The following is a 20,002-nucleotide window of genomic DNA, read 5'->3' as shown; positions in this document are numbered from 1 at the left end:
GAAATATCTGTTATTACACTATGTATTTATGCTGTCTGTGTTGATTTATATGCTAGTGCAACCCCAAAACATTAAAAGCATCCCAAACTAACCTAATTACCAAATTTCCCCCAAATGTGTCATGAATGCACCATATTATAAGTTTTTACAGTATGTGATGTAAACTAATCATAAGACTAATTACAAAGTTTTCCTCCTTTCCCAAAGGAAATCAGTAGATCATTTTGATTAGAGGAAGAGAAATCAAGCAGCTGAAGGATAATGTACAGCCTAGTGTCATGACTAGCATAAATAAATATGACTGATCTGTCACATGACTCAGAGGCAAACGCTTGTGCCTGCTTTTCTCTTCAGATAGGCTCTGAATTGTAATACACTGGAACCTTTTTACATAACCATTACTCGACAATCTGACATTTCGCACAGTATTGTAACATTAACCAGCAAAAATAAACACCACACTGTATCCCATATGTTCAATAGCTACACAATAATTTGTCATTACTGTATAAATGACAAAATACAAGAGAAGAACAGCAGAATCTGGATGGTGCCATAGGGTTGCCCTTGACATAAAGCGAGTGGTACGTAGTGACAATGCAGCCTATCTCTCTTTCTTTCTCTCTCTCTCTCTATGATATACACACATTGTCTTTCTCTCATAATCTGCAGGTCGAAACGGACCAAATTACTGCATAGACAACAATGCACAAGCCCTTTCCCGTGGAAAACCACAGACTGGTGAGAGTGAGATTGTACATGCAGTTTTTATGAGGTAAGCTGTTATGGCTCTAAACCCTTTCACTCTCAGCATTCAAATGGGAACCTGCCTTCAATTAGAACCCCACTGAATGCATCACACCGAAGCAAACATATCGTGAATGATCAAACAAAAGATGTTTTTTTCATTGCAAAACCAGTCTGGTTGGAAAAAAAATACTACATTTGTGTGCTGATTGTTTTCGCCTACATCCTGCAGACCCGCACAAAGAAGACGACAATAATGCAACAGACGTGCGTCTCTGCTGAGAAAAACGGGAGACTGTGAGTAAGGAAGAGAGACGGAGGGAGAAAAATCGAGCTGCTGCAGTATCCCTACACTGCTGAGGCTTGGACTGCGTGACTGACTGGTGTGTTGCAAGAGAGAGGGAGAGAGAAAGAGAGAGAGAGAAGGGAGGGGGGATGGGAAGGATCTTGCTTGGATGAGGTGCAAGCAGGCAGGCAGGCAGGCAGCAGCATCATCTCTTTTGTAGCGCGCTGCTGAGGGATCGTGCCGCCTAGAGCCGTGCAGGGCGCTCACTCCTCACAGGCGCGCACAGCGCCACCGCCTCTCCCGCACTGGCCGCCGCAGGGACAGCGACAGCCTCCGTTACAGGCACAGCACTGCTTGTTGCAGCGGCACCATGGCGCAAGCCGCTAAGCAGATCCGCAAGAACAAGGACCTACAGGAGCTCGCAGCTCAAGAGCAGCGAGAGAAGGAGGAGGAGAAGATCAAGAAGAGGAACCGATCGAGAGACCGTAGACGCAAGGTAACAGAAAAAAAGCCAAAAACAAGCTCCTTGCTCTTTTTTTTCCACGTCGAGAAGGATACACACACCTTCACACATATCACTGACTCATTGTGTTAACCAGTCAGCTAGAGCTGGTCGTTTACAGATTATGTTTGAGGAAGATGCTGATGTCTGGCAGGGTGGACAAGGGGGGGGGGTCATGACTGAGATGATTGGTTAAGTAGCCCCTCGGTCCTCGGGGGAACATCCTGCTCGATCGATTTAGAAAGCAGATGCTGTTTATGACTGCATCAAAGCAAACCCGATTGCTTCTGATGCACCCGCCACAGACTCCTTTGTTTGTCGCGTTTCGTCCGCCTGTCATCGGCATGCTACACCACCTCATCTCGATGCCGTAAGCGTGAACTTTGGCAGAACGTGAGTGTAATGTCTACACCTGCTTCTGCCTCCCGTTCTCATTACGGTTTGTATGATGGAATGAGAGCTGAGGTGCATCATGGGAACTCTGCCGCCTGCTTACTTACCTTACCTTCCGCCGATGTGCATGCGATGATGTACGGTCGCGTGCATGCAGATTTTGGCTTCACACGAGAGCAGAAGTACACGTGACTCAGGTTAGAGCCGAAGACAACAAGATCGGAAGAGGCTGGGGTGATGACTCCGCTCCCGTCTGCTCACCAAGGCTCATAAAACCTGTCAGCTTAGCATTTATCAGCGTGCTCGCGTAACTACACGATCGGGCAGAGATATGTGGCCGGAGGTGGTAGCATGTCAGTGTAGCGCCAATTAACAGAAGCGAGTTGCTGACACACACGCAGTGACACACAAAGATATTGGAGACTAAAGATCACTCTAAGGAGGACTGTCCTTGAGGGTTGGCTGTTTAATCTTCGGTGGGACATCTGATGAAGCATTTGTCAAGGCTGTCAGTGACCCCTTGAGATTACACAGGGGTCTGGAAAATTGAAGATGGGACGTGTTTGATGACACTGTTGCTTTTTTGATTTGATGAAAATCGTGTTATGCTTAATAAGCAGTTCAGCACTCGCTCTCCAAACGCAACCCTTGAGCTTTTTTCACGTTAGTGTATTTGGACAGAGCAGTGTTAAGTTGAAATGCAAACCGTTTGTTTCAAACGGCCTCGTGTAATGTGACCTTACAGTACAGCTAATGCGAGGTGCATATGTTTGCATGAGTTTAATTGAAAATTGTGCAGCTTAGGTCATTCTGTAGCCCTGCGCACGAGTTCAACCATTGGCACGCAGAAGGGTATATACTGGCATATTAATAAAAAAACAGAAGGAGGAATATTGTATGATTAGCCTTTGTTGTTTATTTCAGTTGAAGTTGAAATCGGGGTCCATAATTCATAAACAGTTAGTAAAGAAATAAAAACATCACAAGATTAAGCCGAGAATTATACTCTCTAAAAATGTAAAAAATGAAATATAAACATGAATGAATAATTCACAGTAAGATCTGTAGCATGCATTACAAAGGAGATTGAATTTTCATTTCATGTTGACTTTAACATTTATCACCGCCATTCATCATAGAAGTCAATGCGGTGCAGTGATTGCTATGATAAATTAAAAATGGCACTTCATGTCATGAAGATTGTCGACCCCTAGTGTCACCGTGTTCCTGAAAGCGTGTCAGCTTGGCTGAGGTCTCAAAGCGTTTCGGACGGTCTGTGGCCTTGTGAGATCTCAGCTGTTGGTGGACAAACAGTTGTGTTGTGATTTTTACACATCCCTGAGGTGGATGTCCAGAGAAAAATGATGTCAAGTGCCCAGAGTGTGAGACACAGTGAAACCGGCTGTGTTTCGATTGGAGCATTGGCTCTTACTGCATACTGAGTTATACGCCGCACGCAATTTTTAAAAAATCTGTATTCTGTAGCTTTAAACAGTATGCAATATTGTTGTCACATTGTGCATTTAATTCAGTTAGTTGCATCTGCATATTCTTTTGGGGTGTTGCATTTTAAATCTAATTTTGTGCGGTAATATCTTGTTAGAGAAAGTTCGGAAAAAAGTGGGAAGTTACGGTGCGCAAATTGCTGTTTATTTGTCACAATGGAAATGAAAGATTATGCGAAGTGTACTTCTACACACTAAGAAAATACCGTTCTTTGCGAAAACCAAGTGTACCACGCATAAAGTTTGTTTGCTCTACACAGTATGCATAGTGCAGACTCTATTCTAAAGTAGCCTTTGAGAAAGACACAAGAAGGGGGCTCTTTAATTCTTAGAAATGGCATACAGTATAGTGCATGATTTAATAGCTGCACCGATGTCTGTGCTGCTGCGTACAACACAGTATTAATTACAGCACACTACTTTTATGTCTCTAAGCTGATCTTGCCGTGTGTGTGTAAGATCTTATGTATCGCATCCATATGGCTTACACACGGCCTGGCCCAGATTCCCATACAGCAGAGAGCACGCATTTTTCTTGCTCCTTAATAGGAGAAGGTGAAGTCACACATATCAGCGAGTACCTTCAGTCACGGGCTATATTTATTCTGTGCCTGAGTCGCTACCAATCTGTCCGTGATCCTGCCAATTTGAAGGGATGCGTTGCCCAGGATTCTGGAAGGTTCAGTTGTGATCTACGGGGAGATGCTTTTGTAATGCTGTGTTTTCACCACTAGAGGCAGCACACCGAGAGAGCGAGAGGTCCACTGAGAGTGGGAGAGACAGGCGAAATATATAGCGGCATAATGTCAGAGATCAGGGTTAGCCCAAGTGCATTATAATTAAGTACCTGCTGTGGTCGTAATAGGATAAGGCCACATTTGCTGTTTAAGCCGCACTGTTTATTTTTAATATCTTTGTCGCTCATAAAGGTCTCCGGATGCCTGCCTGACCAGCAAAATGTGAATACCCCGAAAAGCCCATCCAACAACCGTATTCATGTGTAATTGAATATAACTGGACAGAGTAAATGTATTAATTTAGTTTCCTTTCTAAAGGGATATTACTTTTGGCCTTGACTTGCTATATTTTCGATTTAGCTTGTCATTGCAGCATAGTTTTGCGCAAAAAGTATCAGATCGATGTGGTGAATGAATACGGAAAAAAAATTATTTCAAACCTAGCAAAATATCATGTTTATCATTGTCTTTTATAAATCGCTGAAACATGTTTTAGTGTTTCATGACCCTTTAAAGGTCACAATGCCTTTTTTTTGTATTGTACTTCTTTGCACTTAGTTAAAAGACATGAATATTTAACTGAGAAAATGTTCATTTGTATTCTCATTTGATTAGTTACAGTCAAGGCACACAAACGCTTTGCGGCCCTTGAAGAATTCTAGAATATTTTTGCTGCAGGCATAATTGCTTTGAAATAGATCTCCTCAAAAATTAAATATTAAAGCTAGAGCCCAGTCATTTTTATTATTTTTTTTGTCTTGATTTAAAATGGTTGCATTTCACATTTTTCCTTCTGACATATAAAGTGAAAATTGTTCAGTAATTAGAACCGCTAGATTGTATTTATTAATTTCTGCTTGTATAATGAACTCCAGTCCCATGTGCACAAATGTAAATGCAAGTTTGATGTCAGATCTCTTGTAAGCACTGCTGGTTTAGTGGAAGCAGGTGTAGTATTTCACAATAAAAATATGAGTAAACATATAAAGTAGATGGCCATTTTAATTCTGTTGATGCTTGAATGAACAGGGATATAATAGTGAAAAAGTGTTATGGTTTTGTTGATCTGGCACTGCTTTGTATAATTAGACAAAAGAATGTGTTTGGCCTTTGATATTTGAACATTCCCGGTTGATAAAGATTTGATTAATGTGTTCATTACTGTCTTCTTTATACTGTAAGAAGGAAGCAAGACATATAATTACATATATGGAGGCAAGGGGTAGTATTCTTTGTGCCATCCACTGCCTTTTGTCATTCTTTACATGAAGTCGTGAAGCTTTTTGTGATCAGTGCTGTGTTTATATCTGTATCTTTAAAGTGTTTATGACAACTTGTTATTTGGTATACATCTTAGTGAATATATATATATATATATATATATATATATATATATATATATATATATATATATATATATATATATATAGATATAATTTTCCAAGTTTTGTCATTTACATTTCCAAGCTTGTTATTTCTGCACACAGAAGACAATCAAGCTACTGTAAATCAGTGTAGTATGCATAAATAAATGAATGACTGTATTACATTGATTGGCCATAAACACTATACATATTTAGCATGCATAGCATACTACATTGATTTGTTAAAAAACGATCAACTACACAATACATACTACTTACTAGGAGTATGCACCCTCATTGTATGTTGTATGACGAAATAATGCATAACACATTTATAACACTACTACATTTTCCAGAGTACAGAGATGTACTTGAGAGACGAGGTTCCTGGTTTCTGTGGTAACTATGGTTTGACAAAACGGTTCAAATTTTAGTAAAAGGAAGTTGTAATAGCACGGTTGCATCAACAAATGCATTTTTGTATTGGTTTTGCATTTGTCAACATTATCGGCAGGTTTAGGGTTGGATTTGGTGTAGGGCATATTTCCAACATGATAAAGCATTAACTTTTAGCAAACGTCCACTGATATTTCAATTCTGAACAGCTGCAATATATACCTATATCAACATAATAAAAACATACCAGGGTTCACATATTGAAGTAAGACATGGAAGTGCACAGAGGTACATATTTTTATGAGACTAGGTAGTAATAATATACTAAATAGCAAACTAAATCCATGTAATATGTTTAATATGAATAAAATGCCTTGGATATCGAGGGAAATCCGAGATAAGAAACTCCTCCAGCGGCCACAGCTTTATAATAAGCATTGGTATGTTTACGTCCTAATGGGATGGCGTAGCATTTCTTGTCTCAGCCATTTGTAAGCTCTTTCGGTAGCTGTGGTCTACTAAAAGTGTCAAAGGCTTCAAAGCTACTTAGTGGAGAGGACAAAGAAATGGGTCTTTAGGAAGTTTTATTCGTCCTAGTTGTCTTTCCATTATTTTGTCCGACTCTTATCGCTAGAAAAATGGCTACATAAGTCATACATCTCTTGTTGCCCTTCGACTGAAAATCATAACCAAAAACGACACAATATGGTATCTTATCAGAATTAAATGTTTTGGACTGTTTATTCTGAGTTGAGTTGCCGTAAAAAGCGCCAGTAGCTCACCGAGTGCAACCATGTGACGTCACTGATGCAGAATGTAAAATATTGGCGCCTCCTTCACAGTCCAGAAACAGTTGTTGAATTTTTAAATAACGTACATCTTTCATGGGTTTCTATTACATATTTCAGTAAGAAACACAATTTACGTTATATTAAGCTATAAATGTTTTAACACCCGGGGATCCCTTTAAGCATATTCCATGTAATATATAGTAAACCAGTAAATCATGCAAAAATGTGTTACATACAATGAGTACATTAATTGAGTATTCATGTTGCTCGTATTTAATATTCATACTTACTGAATTTAGTATGTGTGTAAATTACTGCGCCTTGAATATCTTTTGCACATTTTCCACTAAAAATCATATGTCAGAATTCTGACAAATAGCATATACTAAGAAAATCCATGTAATCCAGGGTTTTATGTCTTGACTCACAGATATGTGTTATGTGCGCTTTTCTCTGTGTATGGAACATGGTGTCTCTCTCCATTACCTTTTGCCAGTTCAACATAACTCAAACACACAACTGTTGATACTACATCACACTGATATTCGCAATATGGGGTATATTTCCTTTGGTAGACCATCTTTTAAACCGTGGATCACACCAAGATCACTTCTAAGAACTTCAACAGTTGTAATATGGGGTTATGTTCTTTATATCTTTTAAAAAATAGAGGACAATTAAGGGTAGCTAATAAAAATATAGCACTGCCATTTAGCCGTAAAACACGAGAACCAATTGCATTTCTTCAATGATTTTATATTAATTTCACTGCAAAAAACTCCTTTCTATCGCATACTTCCACATCGTATAGCTTATTTCTTGAGGGATATTCCATGTAGCCTACTTGCTGGTCCTAATTCCAGTCATAATGTGCAGAAATATCGATGTTCCTCGCACATGACAGAGCAGCATCCATTAGACTCAAAGTGCTTTGTCTCGCACATTAGGCAAGGAGCCCATAAGCTACGATTACACAACCCTGATTAAATTGACACAAGTTCTGAATATATGTGGTGGCCCCTTCTCAATATAATGCTTCTCACATATGGTCCCTTATGGAACGGCATGGATGAAATTGCTTACCAATAATGTCCTTGCGGGGGCAACAGAGGAGAAGAGAGCGTGAGATGCGTTCCCTACACGTGCTGCTCGCTTACACGCGTGCACACTCAGCGTCTCTGCTTTGTAGCAGTGTTATCGACAGATGTGGGTGGGGCTGTTCTCATCTGTCTTCTGCTTGAAGAGGAAACAACCCAAGCAGCTCTGTTACTGGGGTCCTAATCTATTTATCATTCTCAGAGTCTTCCCAGCTGGGCTGTCCTTCTTGCCTCCTATACGTGCATGTTATCGCTGATGAGGTCATTCTGTCACCTTGTTTTTTTTTGTTTTTTTTTGGTGCAACAGATGACACTCGAGGTTTCAAAATAATTGTGGTGATACTGCTCATGATATGGATCTTGATAATGATAGGTTAATGCTGTTTCACATTGTTGGGTGTCTCAGGCGTAATGAATAAAAATGAATTTCAGTAAAAGCAGCAGTGAATGACTTTCTTTATTGGTTTACCTTTCTCCGCTCACATTATGAGACAAGTTAATTTAGTTACCGTTTCTGCAACTTTAAGTTTGCTTTCTGTATTTTTCTGTACCAGTTGTGATACTGCCTTAACCTTTTCAAAGTGTGAAGTTTATACATAACCATTAATCATTCAGGCTTCTCGTGCATACACTATGTAGTCCAATTGTTATGTAAATACAGTGATGGGAATAGCGGCATTATTAATAAACGGTGTTACTAGCGGCGTTATTTCTTTCAATAAGGAGTAATCAAACGAATTACTGTTTCTCCCGTTACAACGCCATTACCCTTACTGATAACTAGTTTGAAGGAAGGCAAAGAAAGATACTGAGCGAGAGAGTCTTACATACCACGCAGAATTGACATGCTACATGTAAATGATATTATTATACAGGTTTCCTTTGGAATTCTTCAGGTTTTAAGAACTACTGGTTTCTCTGGTAGTGGGCGGAACTAATGCGCAAACAACAATCTCATTGGTTGGCGCTCACCTAGTGTCGTCCCAATTCTGAATTCAGCAAGTCAATTTGAGCGAACTCAGAAAGCATGATTAATATTCATGAACCCAGCAGCTCATTAATCGTAGTAAGTTTTATATATGTTAATAGTAGAAGAATTTATAGTAGTTTTATCACCATTATTTTTCATTTTCCCGCTTTTTTATAGTATGCATTCTTGATCAGTGTTGTATATATAGAACTTAGAAAAACAATCACCACAAAGCTCATATACATGGATTTATTTACCAATAAAGTATGCATACGACACAGATTTAGTTTAAATTCTGTGTTAAGCAATTACAGGCTTGGATCAGTTGCCTGTAATGCTATCCCCTTGTGACCTCTTCAAAGGCCTGGTCCTAATCCACACAAGTTAACAGTTTCTTTCTCATATTCCCAGATTAATGTCATATGTCTTGTAGAATTATACTAATCCCTGCCGGCCTGTCTAGATACGTAAGATATGACTTGACCTTTCTTTTCTTTGCGGCTCAAATCTTGTCGTAAACCGAATGACCTTCCTTTTTTTGTGACACTCTCGCTTTCAAAACAGCCAATTTCAGCAAAATTACAAGCTGTGGATGTTCAATTGATGTATGCAGTTGGGTCTCCGAGCTCTGACAGAAAGTAAACATAATATTTCCGCTGGCTATTTATGACCTTGGTGAGATACAATGGCTTAAATTCCCTCCGTCCTCTCGCCGTTCCATTATCAAAGTCTGGAAATGTCTTGTGTTTGTGTGTGCGTCGATGTCTGGTGTATACGTGCAAGTGTTTGTGTAACTCCATTACCAAACTCAGCATTCGTGCATGTGTGTACATACGAGAAAGAGAGAGAGAGAGAGAGAGAGAGAGAGAGAGGGAGGGAGATGCAGAGTAAAAAACAAGAGGAAGAAGGCAATCACTAATGGAGGAAAAGTGAAGTTCAAGGAGCAATCTTTTTTCCTTTCTTTCCATCCATGGTTTAAAATTGAATCAGTGATGAAGTATTTATACGAGCACGGTGTGGCTTTTCCAGTCCAGTGCCTCAGTGGAGTGCAGAGAGAGAGAGAGAGAGAGGAAAGATGTGTAATATTGCCAGCACGAGTGCTGTAGTTTTCTCGACATGCCTGCCTGTTTATGGGCCGCAGCTACAATAACAAGAGCACAACCTGACAGTAGTAGTTGATTACGAGCAATAAGCAGGTCTGGTGGGAGAGATGAAGGACGCCGTCATGTGTGTTTCAGGCTCTGATGATGAATTCGCCTGCACTGCCTGTAATGATGTCCTCTGTTTACTTGTGGTGCGATGTTATAAGGGCCTTTGTTGGATATGTTTTTTGTGTTATTATTAAATATAAAGCGACTTCCTTTAATATCAGCCATATTAAAGTAGGGTGACCATGACTTTGCTGAGTAGGAAATGCTTCTGGATATTTTTCGTGGCTAGAATGATATTGTTGTCAAGATGTAGATGAATATATGCCCTCATTGGAACGGAATTGGAGAAATTTTGCATCAGTTTAGCGTTAGTTGCTCACAAACGGATCCTCTGCAGCGAATGGGTGCCGTCAGAATGATTGTCCAAACAGCTGATAAAACATGACCGTAACACACAAGTAGGCCTATATTTAATACAACTCCAGTCCAATGGCTTGTGAAGTTGAAAAGCTGCATGTTTGAAGCAAATCAAGTTGGGTTTTTCACTGGAGAAAGAAACATTATGGATTAAGGGCCTGACAACATTTACTAATAATACATTATTAAAATCAAAGGATGTTTTTGTTAATATTATTTAACGGACCTGAGACAACATGAACTAACAACGAGCAGTTGTATTTTTATCAACAAATGTAAAAAGAGATGAATAAATCCTTACTGTTAGTTAGTTAGACTTGCCGTGGCACTTGTATATTATTGGTGTTTCGTTGGTTTTGATTGTTGGTATTGTAAAGTCACTTCGGATTAAAGCATCTGCCGAATGACCAAATGCAATGATTATTGCATTATGTTAGTTAATGGGACTGGCTTGTTGTAAAGTTTTACTGACTGCTGGTTAGTGCTAGTTTAATATAGCGAATTGCAGTCAGTGAGGTCGGCTGACCAAGTAAGTCCTGCTTGTTAATCTGGTCAGTGTTGAAATATCCTCACCCCATACTGAAGGCTAGCAAACAAAACACAGCAAAAGAGAGGTGTCAGCAAAACACAGAAAGACTATAGAGACCCAGAGAGAGAGAGAGGAAATTCTGATTTAAAATAGAGTCTAACTACATTAGAATTTAGCCAGCAGCTTCTCAAAGTAAAAATCCTATTTGTTTTCTCCATAGTAGGTTTTTTAATCATAACTCTTCTAGACAGACTTAACATGAGCTCTGAGGTTAATGTATGCCTCTATGAAGCCACTTATTCCAGCTTCATTTTATTTCATTTTTGTGTAATGTATAATAAAGGTTTCATTTCAGAAAGCAGAGAGGAGCTATCATAATTGTTGGATCTACCAATTAGAGAAGTCGCTGATAACATGAAAACAAGAACCACAACAAAAGAGCTCATTAGCAAACACCTACTCTGCTGAAACACCGTGGCTAACACCATTGAAACAGTACATACAGTACTGTCCAAAGGCTTATATGTATTTAAATAAATGTATATCAAATTGATCTAAAGTGGCACTAAAGACATTTATAATAACACAAAAAACCTTTTTAAAATAAACGCTGTTCTTTTGAACTTTTGTATTTATCTATTCTATTCTATTCTTTCAAAATGTAAGCATACATGTAAAGCTAAACTTTTTTAATATAATAATAAGGAATTCTTTTTTTTAACAAATATTATAAAAAAGCAATGTTTCTTGAGCATCTTATCAGTATGTTAGAATGATTTCTTAAGGGTTATGTGATACTGAATACTGGAGTAATAGACAACAGTTGTTTAAAGGGATAATAATATTTGGCAAAATTTGTGTTTTTTTTTGCATTTCTGATCAAATAAATGCAGGCTTGTTGAGCATAATCTTTCTGACCCAGTACTTTTGAAAAGACGCGTATATATTGTTTAAAGTAAATTTGACTATTTTGCAATACTTTCAAATATATTTTTACACATTTTTATATGACAGCCTTTGTCCAAATTAATTCAGACTCAAATCAAAATTTGCATGTTGCTGTTGCGACTCAAATTTGATGCCCGCTGAAAGTAGTACTAAATGTTTAATTGTTATTTTTTTTAATCAGATGGAATAGTTACATAAATACAGCTAATACATAAGATGATTTTTTTAGTCTGTGTTGTTAAACATTTCCTTGTTCAGTTTCCTATCTCAACGTTGGTAGTTCTTCATCTAAATGACCTTCTGGCCCATCTGCATGCTCCTTTAGATCTCCTGTTCCCTCCCTCCTTCTGGCCTTCCACCCTCCCATCAATCTCCTGACGGTGCATCTATTAGAGATTATTGATGTTCCCTGCTGACAGCGTCATGCAGAGTGACTTACAGAGCTCTTACTTTATGGACCGTCTCATTTGCCCCAGCACTGGTGTCATCTGGCCGAGAGCTTCAGGCTCAAGGATGCAGTGTAGAGCAGCAGGTTAGCGCACCAACATCGGCACCAGACTGCCCCCTGTAGTGTCAAGGCAAAAACACACACACACACACACACCAAAACAGCCTTTTATGCACACATGGATGCACACACATGCTTACACAATCCATCTTCGCCTCTCTGACTCAGCTGTTTTTGGCAGCGAGGGCAGTACAGCGGGTACAGTGGGCCCTTGAGGAAAACGGGAAGGTGAAAGTGACAAACACGGCCCTCAGGTGTTCCAACACTTCACCCCCTCACTACAGTGCAATGCTTTCTCAGGTTAAAGGAGGAAAAACACTCGGTGCATGAAATGAATAAGCATATATTTAGAATTTGCTAAAACAGAGATGATGGCTTTTATCAGTGGAACCTGTACGGAAGCCCGCTTTGATCACAGAATTCAACTTATGATTTTAGCTGTAATAACCTTGATACTAAAAAATGCTAAATACTAAAGTGTATGTGAAATACTTTTATTTTATCTTGATAAAAATATCCTGCAGATGTACTTTTAATATACTAAACTGGTATACTTAACGTCTTTTACATTGGAACAACACATTTTCTGCTTAAATTAAATTTAATTGTACTTTTAATATTGCTGAGATCCAGTATACCGAAGTATATTTGATACACTTTGAATATCTTGCATTTAAAGACTGATATTATATAGAGTTCCTCATTTATAGTGACATTTTAGGTCTGATCATAAGAAATGTGCATTGTGCAATGAATAAATATACCAAATAAGGTTTACCAAATAAAAGTTACAATTAAAAATATGAATTTGGCATATATGTAGTATGAAATAAATGTATTTTAAATTAATGATAGTGTATGTTTTTTTAAGTTAGCAAATTCTTCTTAATAAAAAAAAGACACTTTAATTGTGACTTTATATTTCACAATTGACACATCATATATGAAATTGTTGACTTTTTCCATAAATGTTTGTCTCACAATTGAGACTTTCTTTTTCATAATTGCATCTTATCATCACATCTGCAAATTTATATCTTACAATTTTAACTTTTTTCTGTAAATTTAACCACTTTACACTTCACAATTATACTTCATAATCATATATAACAATAGACACTTTATTTCTCGTAAATTGGGATTTAGAATCAACCTTTTGATGTAATTTTTACTTTATATCTCATATCTCATATCATATATCATATATACAAAATTTCTCACAATTGTGATATTGCATCTTGCAATTTTAGCTTTATTTCTCATAATTGCCACCTTTTTTCTCATGAATGTGGCTTTACAGTATATGTTGCTTGATTTATATATTTAGTTTTAAGGTGATTTATAAGGTGATAACATGCTTCCGTACGTCTTATAATTAACAGTCAACTTCTTTTTTCATGCTCGTGATGTGTTATAAATGCAAATGAGGAAAGGACCAATAGAAATCATAATGAATTTCTATAAAGGTTTAGTGGTTATTGCTGGTCACACAACCATATTGTTCAGAGGTAAAGCTTATTGTCTTTCTAGTAAAGCTGGTTGACCAAGGAGGTGTTGCTGTATATGCAGTTTGGGAAACCAGCAACGTCCAAAGCACAAAATATGCTCCTGATCAGCAAAGATGGTCTCTGCTATTAATGCCAAGTGTTCTTCGCATACCTTTCCAGAATTCATGACATTCATGTGGATTTCATGGCCTCCCCCAGTGTATCGTTTCAGCTTAGTGGCTCACTAAACTCTTATCTGTCAGAGCTCTCATTCCCATGCACGACTGTGGCTGGCACAGTAAGCCCGGGGTGTTTGGCAGTTGTTGTAGGATAATGATTGTGTATCAGGCTCAGGTCTCACTCAGCATTCCTCTCCTGCTCTGACTCACCCAGAGCTTCTCCGCGGCCTTTCAGTGAGCTTCCAGCCTTCAGCGAGCCACTAATTCCCTCAAATTTTCTTTCATATTAAACTTACGCTTTTATCTAATTTAGCCCTTGACCACGCTAGCCTGGGAGGAAGTCTCCTCATGAGAAGAGAGTGTAATGAAGGAAAATAGAGTAACCAGAGGGGGTGACTCATTCGAGCGCCGGGGCCTGAAGGACTGAGATATTGCAGAGGACTGAAGATGAGACGTTTATATGGTGCTGATAGTGTGTGTCTGGGTCAGATTATGACCATGTAAACTAATGCAACATGGCTTGATAAAGATTGTATAATGTCTGAAAATCCAAGACCGTCAGGGAAGCGCTTGTGTTTTTCATTTTTTAAATATACGTTTAGTTATTAGATCAAGTTCTCACATTCTCAGTGTTACAAATTGGCCATCTTGAAAAATTATTTTGAATGTTTTTTGGTTTTAATGTATCTTTTCTTATAGTTTTGTTAAAATAGTCACCTAGAAAGATGGTGTTAAACGTTGAAAGTATTTCCTGTTTTTTTGTCCTTATATTTTTTATGTGTCTTGTTTTAGAATTAAGTTTTTTAGGTTTTTTTTTCATATTCGTAAATCATTTTTAATATATACACACACTCACACCCTTCGTGTCTAGTTATTTAATTATTTTACGTCATCTCCTGATTCATTAATGATCTGCTGCTAATTTGTAAATTAACTAATTCTCAATATAGCAAATCACAAAATATTTCGAATCTCAAATGTTTAAATGTTATGTCAGATTTGTTAAGTCATATAAATTTATATGTAATATTTTTTTAAATTTTTTTATTTTGGACAATTAATGGAGAATTATTTTGGGCCGTATGCACTATACCTGAACAAACCAATTAATAAATTTTCAATGCCGTAATTCCTATGATCCATCATTTTAAATCTATCAAACCCATAAATATGTCATTGAAACATGCACAAGTATGACAGAGAGTGTGAATATGCCATTGTGTGACCTGTGTGACTCTGCGTGTCACTCCCTGACTGGATTGACACGATCCCTTGCGAGCCGCAGCGGAACCCCACTGTGGTTTTAGTGGTGACCCGCTGGCGTTACCTCATATATAGACAGCAGGGCGATCCTGTGTTTCTGTACTAATCCTGTCCTTTTATCTCTCACATAGTACCTTGCTCTACACTTGACATCTGCGTCATGGCTTGTGAATCAGACCGAATCAACTGCTGTTTTATCTCAATGCTGCTACTCTGTATTTCTGCCTCATCAGCTTCTGACTTCTGAACACTTTTGTTATTTGAGGTGAATTAATGTTAAAATACTATGCGACTATAAATAAGCCATACACGCATACTCTGTCTTCGATGTGATGCATCCATCAGGCTGAACAGCATCTTCATCTAGTGCTGCTGAAGGCACTAACAAGGCTATCGTTCATCAAGCATAGGCTAAGAGGGTCATGCAGTAAAAACACATGGATAGTCCTGTCTGACTGCTTGCCTGCCTGTCTTGCTTCTTACATGATATTACAGGTCCCAAGGATATTTAGTTTTTTTTTCACTCTGGCTCCCAGCATTGGATGCTGCCCGAGTTGAGCCATCAAATGTATTTTGGAAGCTGGTGTGCTGGTAATGCAGTTGTGTGCCATATAAAACTGAATTGAGAGCTGCAGTTTGATTCCTGCAATGAATTTGAATTGTAACCAACAAGATGTACGATTGCGGTTCGAATGTAAGAATTCCAATAAATTAAAACGGAAAAATATTCACATACGGCATTCAAAACTTTTGGATCGATAAGTTTTAGGGTCAATTTTGCTAACAACTTGCACCAGCGCAAACATTTAAAATTAAAATAGTACTGTCAGGATTTACTAAAGATGCTCAATGAAAAAATATCGCTGAAAAGGCATAGACACTTTCAGACAAAAATTCTGGGAGGAGAGTATTAAAATGAATCACAAAATGCAATTTAATTTAAAAAAAAAGTCAAAATATATAATGTCTTGGTTTGAATTTTTTTTATATATTTAAAAACACAGTTTTTAAAGACTGACAGATAGATATATAGATGATAGATAGATAGAAAAAAGAATGACTGTGCTTTTACTGTTTTTTTAGCAGGTCTTCACACACTTCTGATCTCTGTAAGTGTGTAGGTGGCATAGAGTGAAACAATCCAGTCCGGTGAATGTAAACTCATATATCAGCAGAGCCTCTCTTTATGTGGGTATGTGTGAGTGTAATGCCTACATTTCTACTTTCTGTTGGGAAAACAGTCATGCAGTGTGAGACATATGTCATATACTCACTCCGCATGCTGACAGAGGGACTAGGAAGTGATGTAAGCATGTTTCTGCGCGTGTGCTTGCGTTGTCTGAGCATGTCTGCTCTGGCTGCTGTGACTGTTTATCCGAAACAATTAACTGCAAAATTGTGTACTTTCTGGATGTGGTTGTGTGCCTCTGGTAGTGCAGTTGCTTACGTGTGTGACAGCTTAATAGAGCTCCGACAGTCTTGATTCATGACAGGGCACATTTGGGAGTCAGTCATTCAATGTCAAGACAGAGCAGGACAGTGTCCAAAATTTTTCTTCTTCTCCTCAGTGCCTATTTTGCTTCATACTCTTACTGCAGTAGAAATGGATCCTGCATGGATTATGGATGGTTCGACTAATATTCTTTCTACAGAATGCAAATTGATTATGGTTAAACTACAAACACTGATGCAAGCATATCAACCGGCTAAATTTACTCTAATACCCAAACCCATTACAGAGACGCAACATCCTACGCATTAAATATATATCATCATATTTCTTTGGTAATGTATAGCTGGTGCACTGTGGTCGAAGATTTATGTATTGGCGCTGTGGCAAACAAGATAAAGATATTGAATATGTGTTAAACATCATTTAAAGTGATAATATGCTGTACTTTTATAGTGATTTTGTTTCCCCGAAGACCACTTGGGATGCTAGTAAAGACATTTTTCATAGCCATTTGCATCCTTTTTTATACCCTTAGATATTAATAGTCTAGTTTTACTACTTTATTAAGACTTTGCGCTGTATGGAATATTTAAATGACCTCTTTTATGAAAACCTTTGGCTAATAGCATAAAAGGCTTGTTTTAAGAGATTGTTTTAACATTTATTTTGCTGAAATAAATGAGAGATGCTATTGATTGAATTCGAATTTGATTAAATACATACATATTCAGAAGGATGTTTAGTTTCACTGGATCTGCTTGCTATGCCATTGTTTGTTTTCTCTGTTGGTAGAAAACGGAACGAAACATAGAAAACAGAAGCCAGTAAAACAATATCAGATAATACGGTGGATTTTTTTGTAATAGAACATAAATCTGCAGATGCTTCGCTCGTTCCTCCATTATTTATGTGCTGTTGTGTTCCACATCCCAGCCCTTTCTACATTCACACACTTATCCCTTCCTCTTTTCATGCTAAACATGAAACAGAAATGACTTGCACAAAAGAAAGATAAAATTGATATTGCCCTGAGATGTTTCTACCATTAGACTCTTAGAATGGCTCGTATGCCCTCTGGATGTTTGTATTTTCATGAATTCATGCCACTCAGAGACTCTCTGTGGTGAAATAGCCTTTCAGGGCTGAAAAGGAGCTCCAAAGAATCGCAGAGAGTAACAAAAAGGCAAACACGTCATGGGCTGAAATTGAGTCTGTTTAGTGCTTTGAATAGGATGTGGTGCAAAGGTCGTCCAACCAAAAAAAAATTATTGTTGGTCTAAAAGAATTTAGATGAATCATTCTTTCATATTTAAAGGTGTTTTTTTCAAGAAGACCTTAAGTGTGTTGGGTTTTTTGTACTTGGTAGACTAGTGCAGTGGCGCTAAGAGAGCGATTATTCTTCTAGTTACATATTTAACAGGATATACATAAGATATTTATTTAGATATTTATAGTTGCCGCATGGGGAACTTGTCTCAAGGTCTGTATCTCAGTGAGTAAGATTTGGAATCAGAAGTACAATTACAGAAATGTAAGTTCTATCATGACGACTCTCAGAAGATTTTGACAATGTTGATGTATGTGGTCTTGACGGAATAGATCTGCTATGCTTCTGCTGCTGTTGGTTATGGCTGTAGTTGGTGATTATTGCTGCAGCTGCAAGCAGGTACTTGCCGTTTCCAATGCATATTGCAATACGGTGCAGAGTACAATACGGAGTACTTAAGACAATAAATGCACAAATAACCCCGTAGCTGATTTATAACAGGTGGTGGTGGGGTTGTGGAAGGTTTCAGAGCAACAATGGCTGTAAATTAAGAAGCGATCAACATACGCCATCTAGAGATTCATTTAAAAAAATATTTAACTATCACTTTACTAAACAAAATTTACAATATTGTTAAATTTTTGTTAAAGTTGTTTGGTGAACAAAGTAGAACTCAAATACCTCACAAACGTTTGAAGCGAGTATGTTTTTTTTTTTTTTTTTAAAGTCTCACCAAGGCTGAATATTTTCATCAAAATATAGTAAAATCAGCAATATTGTGAACTATTATTACAATTCAGAACAATTGTTTTCCCTTTTAATTTAATTTCAAAAGCAACGCATCGTTACTCCAGCCTTCGGTGTAACATGATGCTTCAGAAATCATTTTAACATGCTCATTTGGTGCTCAAGAAATATTTATTATGCTGAGAACTGCTATGCAGCTTAACGTTTTTGCAAAAAACTCATTTTTCCAGGATTCTCGGATGAATGAAAGACTAGCATTTATTTGAAACATAAAATGTATTTGACAGATAATCTTTTTTAAATCTTTTAATGTATTAATATATTACATTCTATCTCAGTAAAAATCTCAGACATTTAAATAGTAGTATGCTTTCTTTTATCGTTAACTATTTGGAATTTGTCAGTTATTTGCACAGCATCACTCCTATTACCTCCATTCTGCGCACTATTGTCTAGTGTGCTGTTATTGTCTGCTTCAGAATGCGTTCTGTGCCATCTGACGGTAGCTTGCAGACTGCCGCCCCCTGACGCTGCTTTCCTGCTCCTGTGGAGAGGGATAGGCCCCCGGGGAGGAGGCGGAGTCAGCGGCCATGTGCTGGCGGGAGCTGGGCAGGCGTCTTACACGCGACTCTCTGACTTCCTGACTCTTGGAGATCCAGCTCTCCTCCTCCTCCTCCTTACTCTGCCTTTCTCTCTTATTCTCTTTTATTTCCTCATTTTTTCTTCTGCGTCAATGTGCATCTTGAGAAATAAAACACACACACAAAAAGAGATGACAAGATTTTAATGAGAATGCCGGGAAATCGGCCATTAATAGTGTGATTAGGATTTAGTGTTTTGAGTGCTGAGACGTATGATCAATCCCAGGACTAATATTGAGGGATGAAGCAGAGGTGGACGTCAGCGCGGTGATGTAATTAGGAGACTGTGAGGGCTTCTACCCAGCGTGCTTTGCAGTCAGGCCTTCTGCAGTCCTCATGAATATTGAAGAGGAATCGCTGGGCGCTGCAATGTGATGTGACTGAGAAGATCTGCAGCTTCTGTAAGAGGACAGAGAGAAAGAGAGAATGAAACGCAGTATCATGACAGAAGGAAGAGCGTGGAAGGAAGATAGAAATGATGAGAAATGATCCGCTAAATGGATGCATGGGATCTGAGAACAACTGATTAATGTTGCGTTATTGAAAATATTGTTATTGCTATTAAATGCACATTCAATTGTCATCGAGCTAATGGTCAGGCCACAATGCTACATTTTTTTATTC

At 38.1% G+C, this 20,002-nt stretch overlaps 1 protein-coding gene across 5 annotated transcripts in view; it reads left to right on the top strand.

The window, feature by feature from the left end:
• The first annotated feature begins 1,084 nt into the window (after nucleotides 1–1,084).
• The window catches only part of ank1b (ankyrin 1, erythrocytic b), a 62,587-nt gene continuing 43,669 nt past the window's right edge, over nucleotides 1,085–20,002 (top strand). For 3 of the 5 annotated variants that reach the window (XM_043220991.1, XM_043220992.1, XM_043220989.1), the window contains exon 1: nucleotides 1,100–1,529. In XM_043220991.1, coding sequence (XP_043076926.1) covers nucleotides 1,404–1,529 — 126 coding nt within the window. In that variant the 5' untranslated portion in view covers nucleotides 1,100–1,403. Of the gene's footprint in view, nucleotides 1,530–20,002 lie in introns of all 5 variants that reach the window. The other 2 variants (XM_043220993.1, XM_043220990.1) reach the window with 2 other exon arrangements.

Source organism: Puntigrus tetrazona, chromosome 21 (genome assembly GCF_018831695.1).
Source record: "Puntigrus tetrazona isolate hp1 chromosome 21, ASM1883169v1, whole genome shotgun sequence".
In the NCBI taxonomy this organism is placed as follows: domain Eukaryota; kingdom Metazoa; phylum Chordata; class Actinopteri; order Cypriniformes; family Cyprinidae; genus Puntigrus; species Puntigrus tetrazona.
Note: the sequence above shows the minus strand (reverse complement) of the source record. Positions and strands in the feature narration are given on the sequence as shown.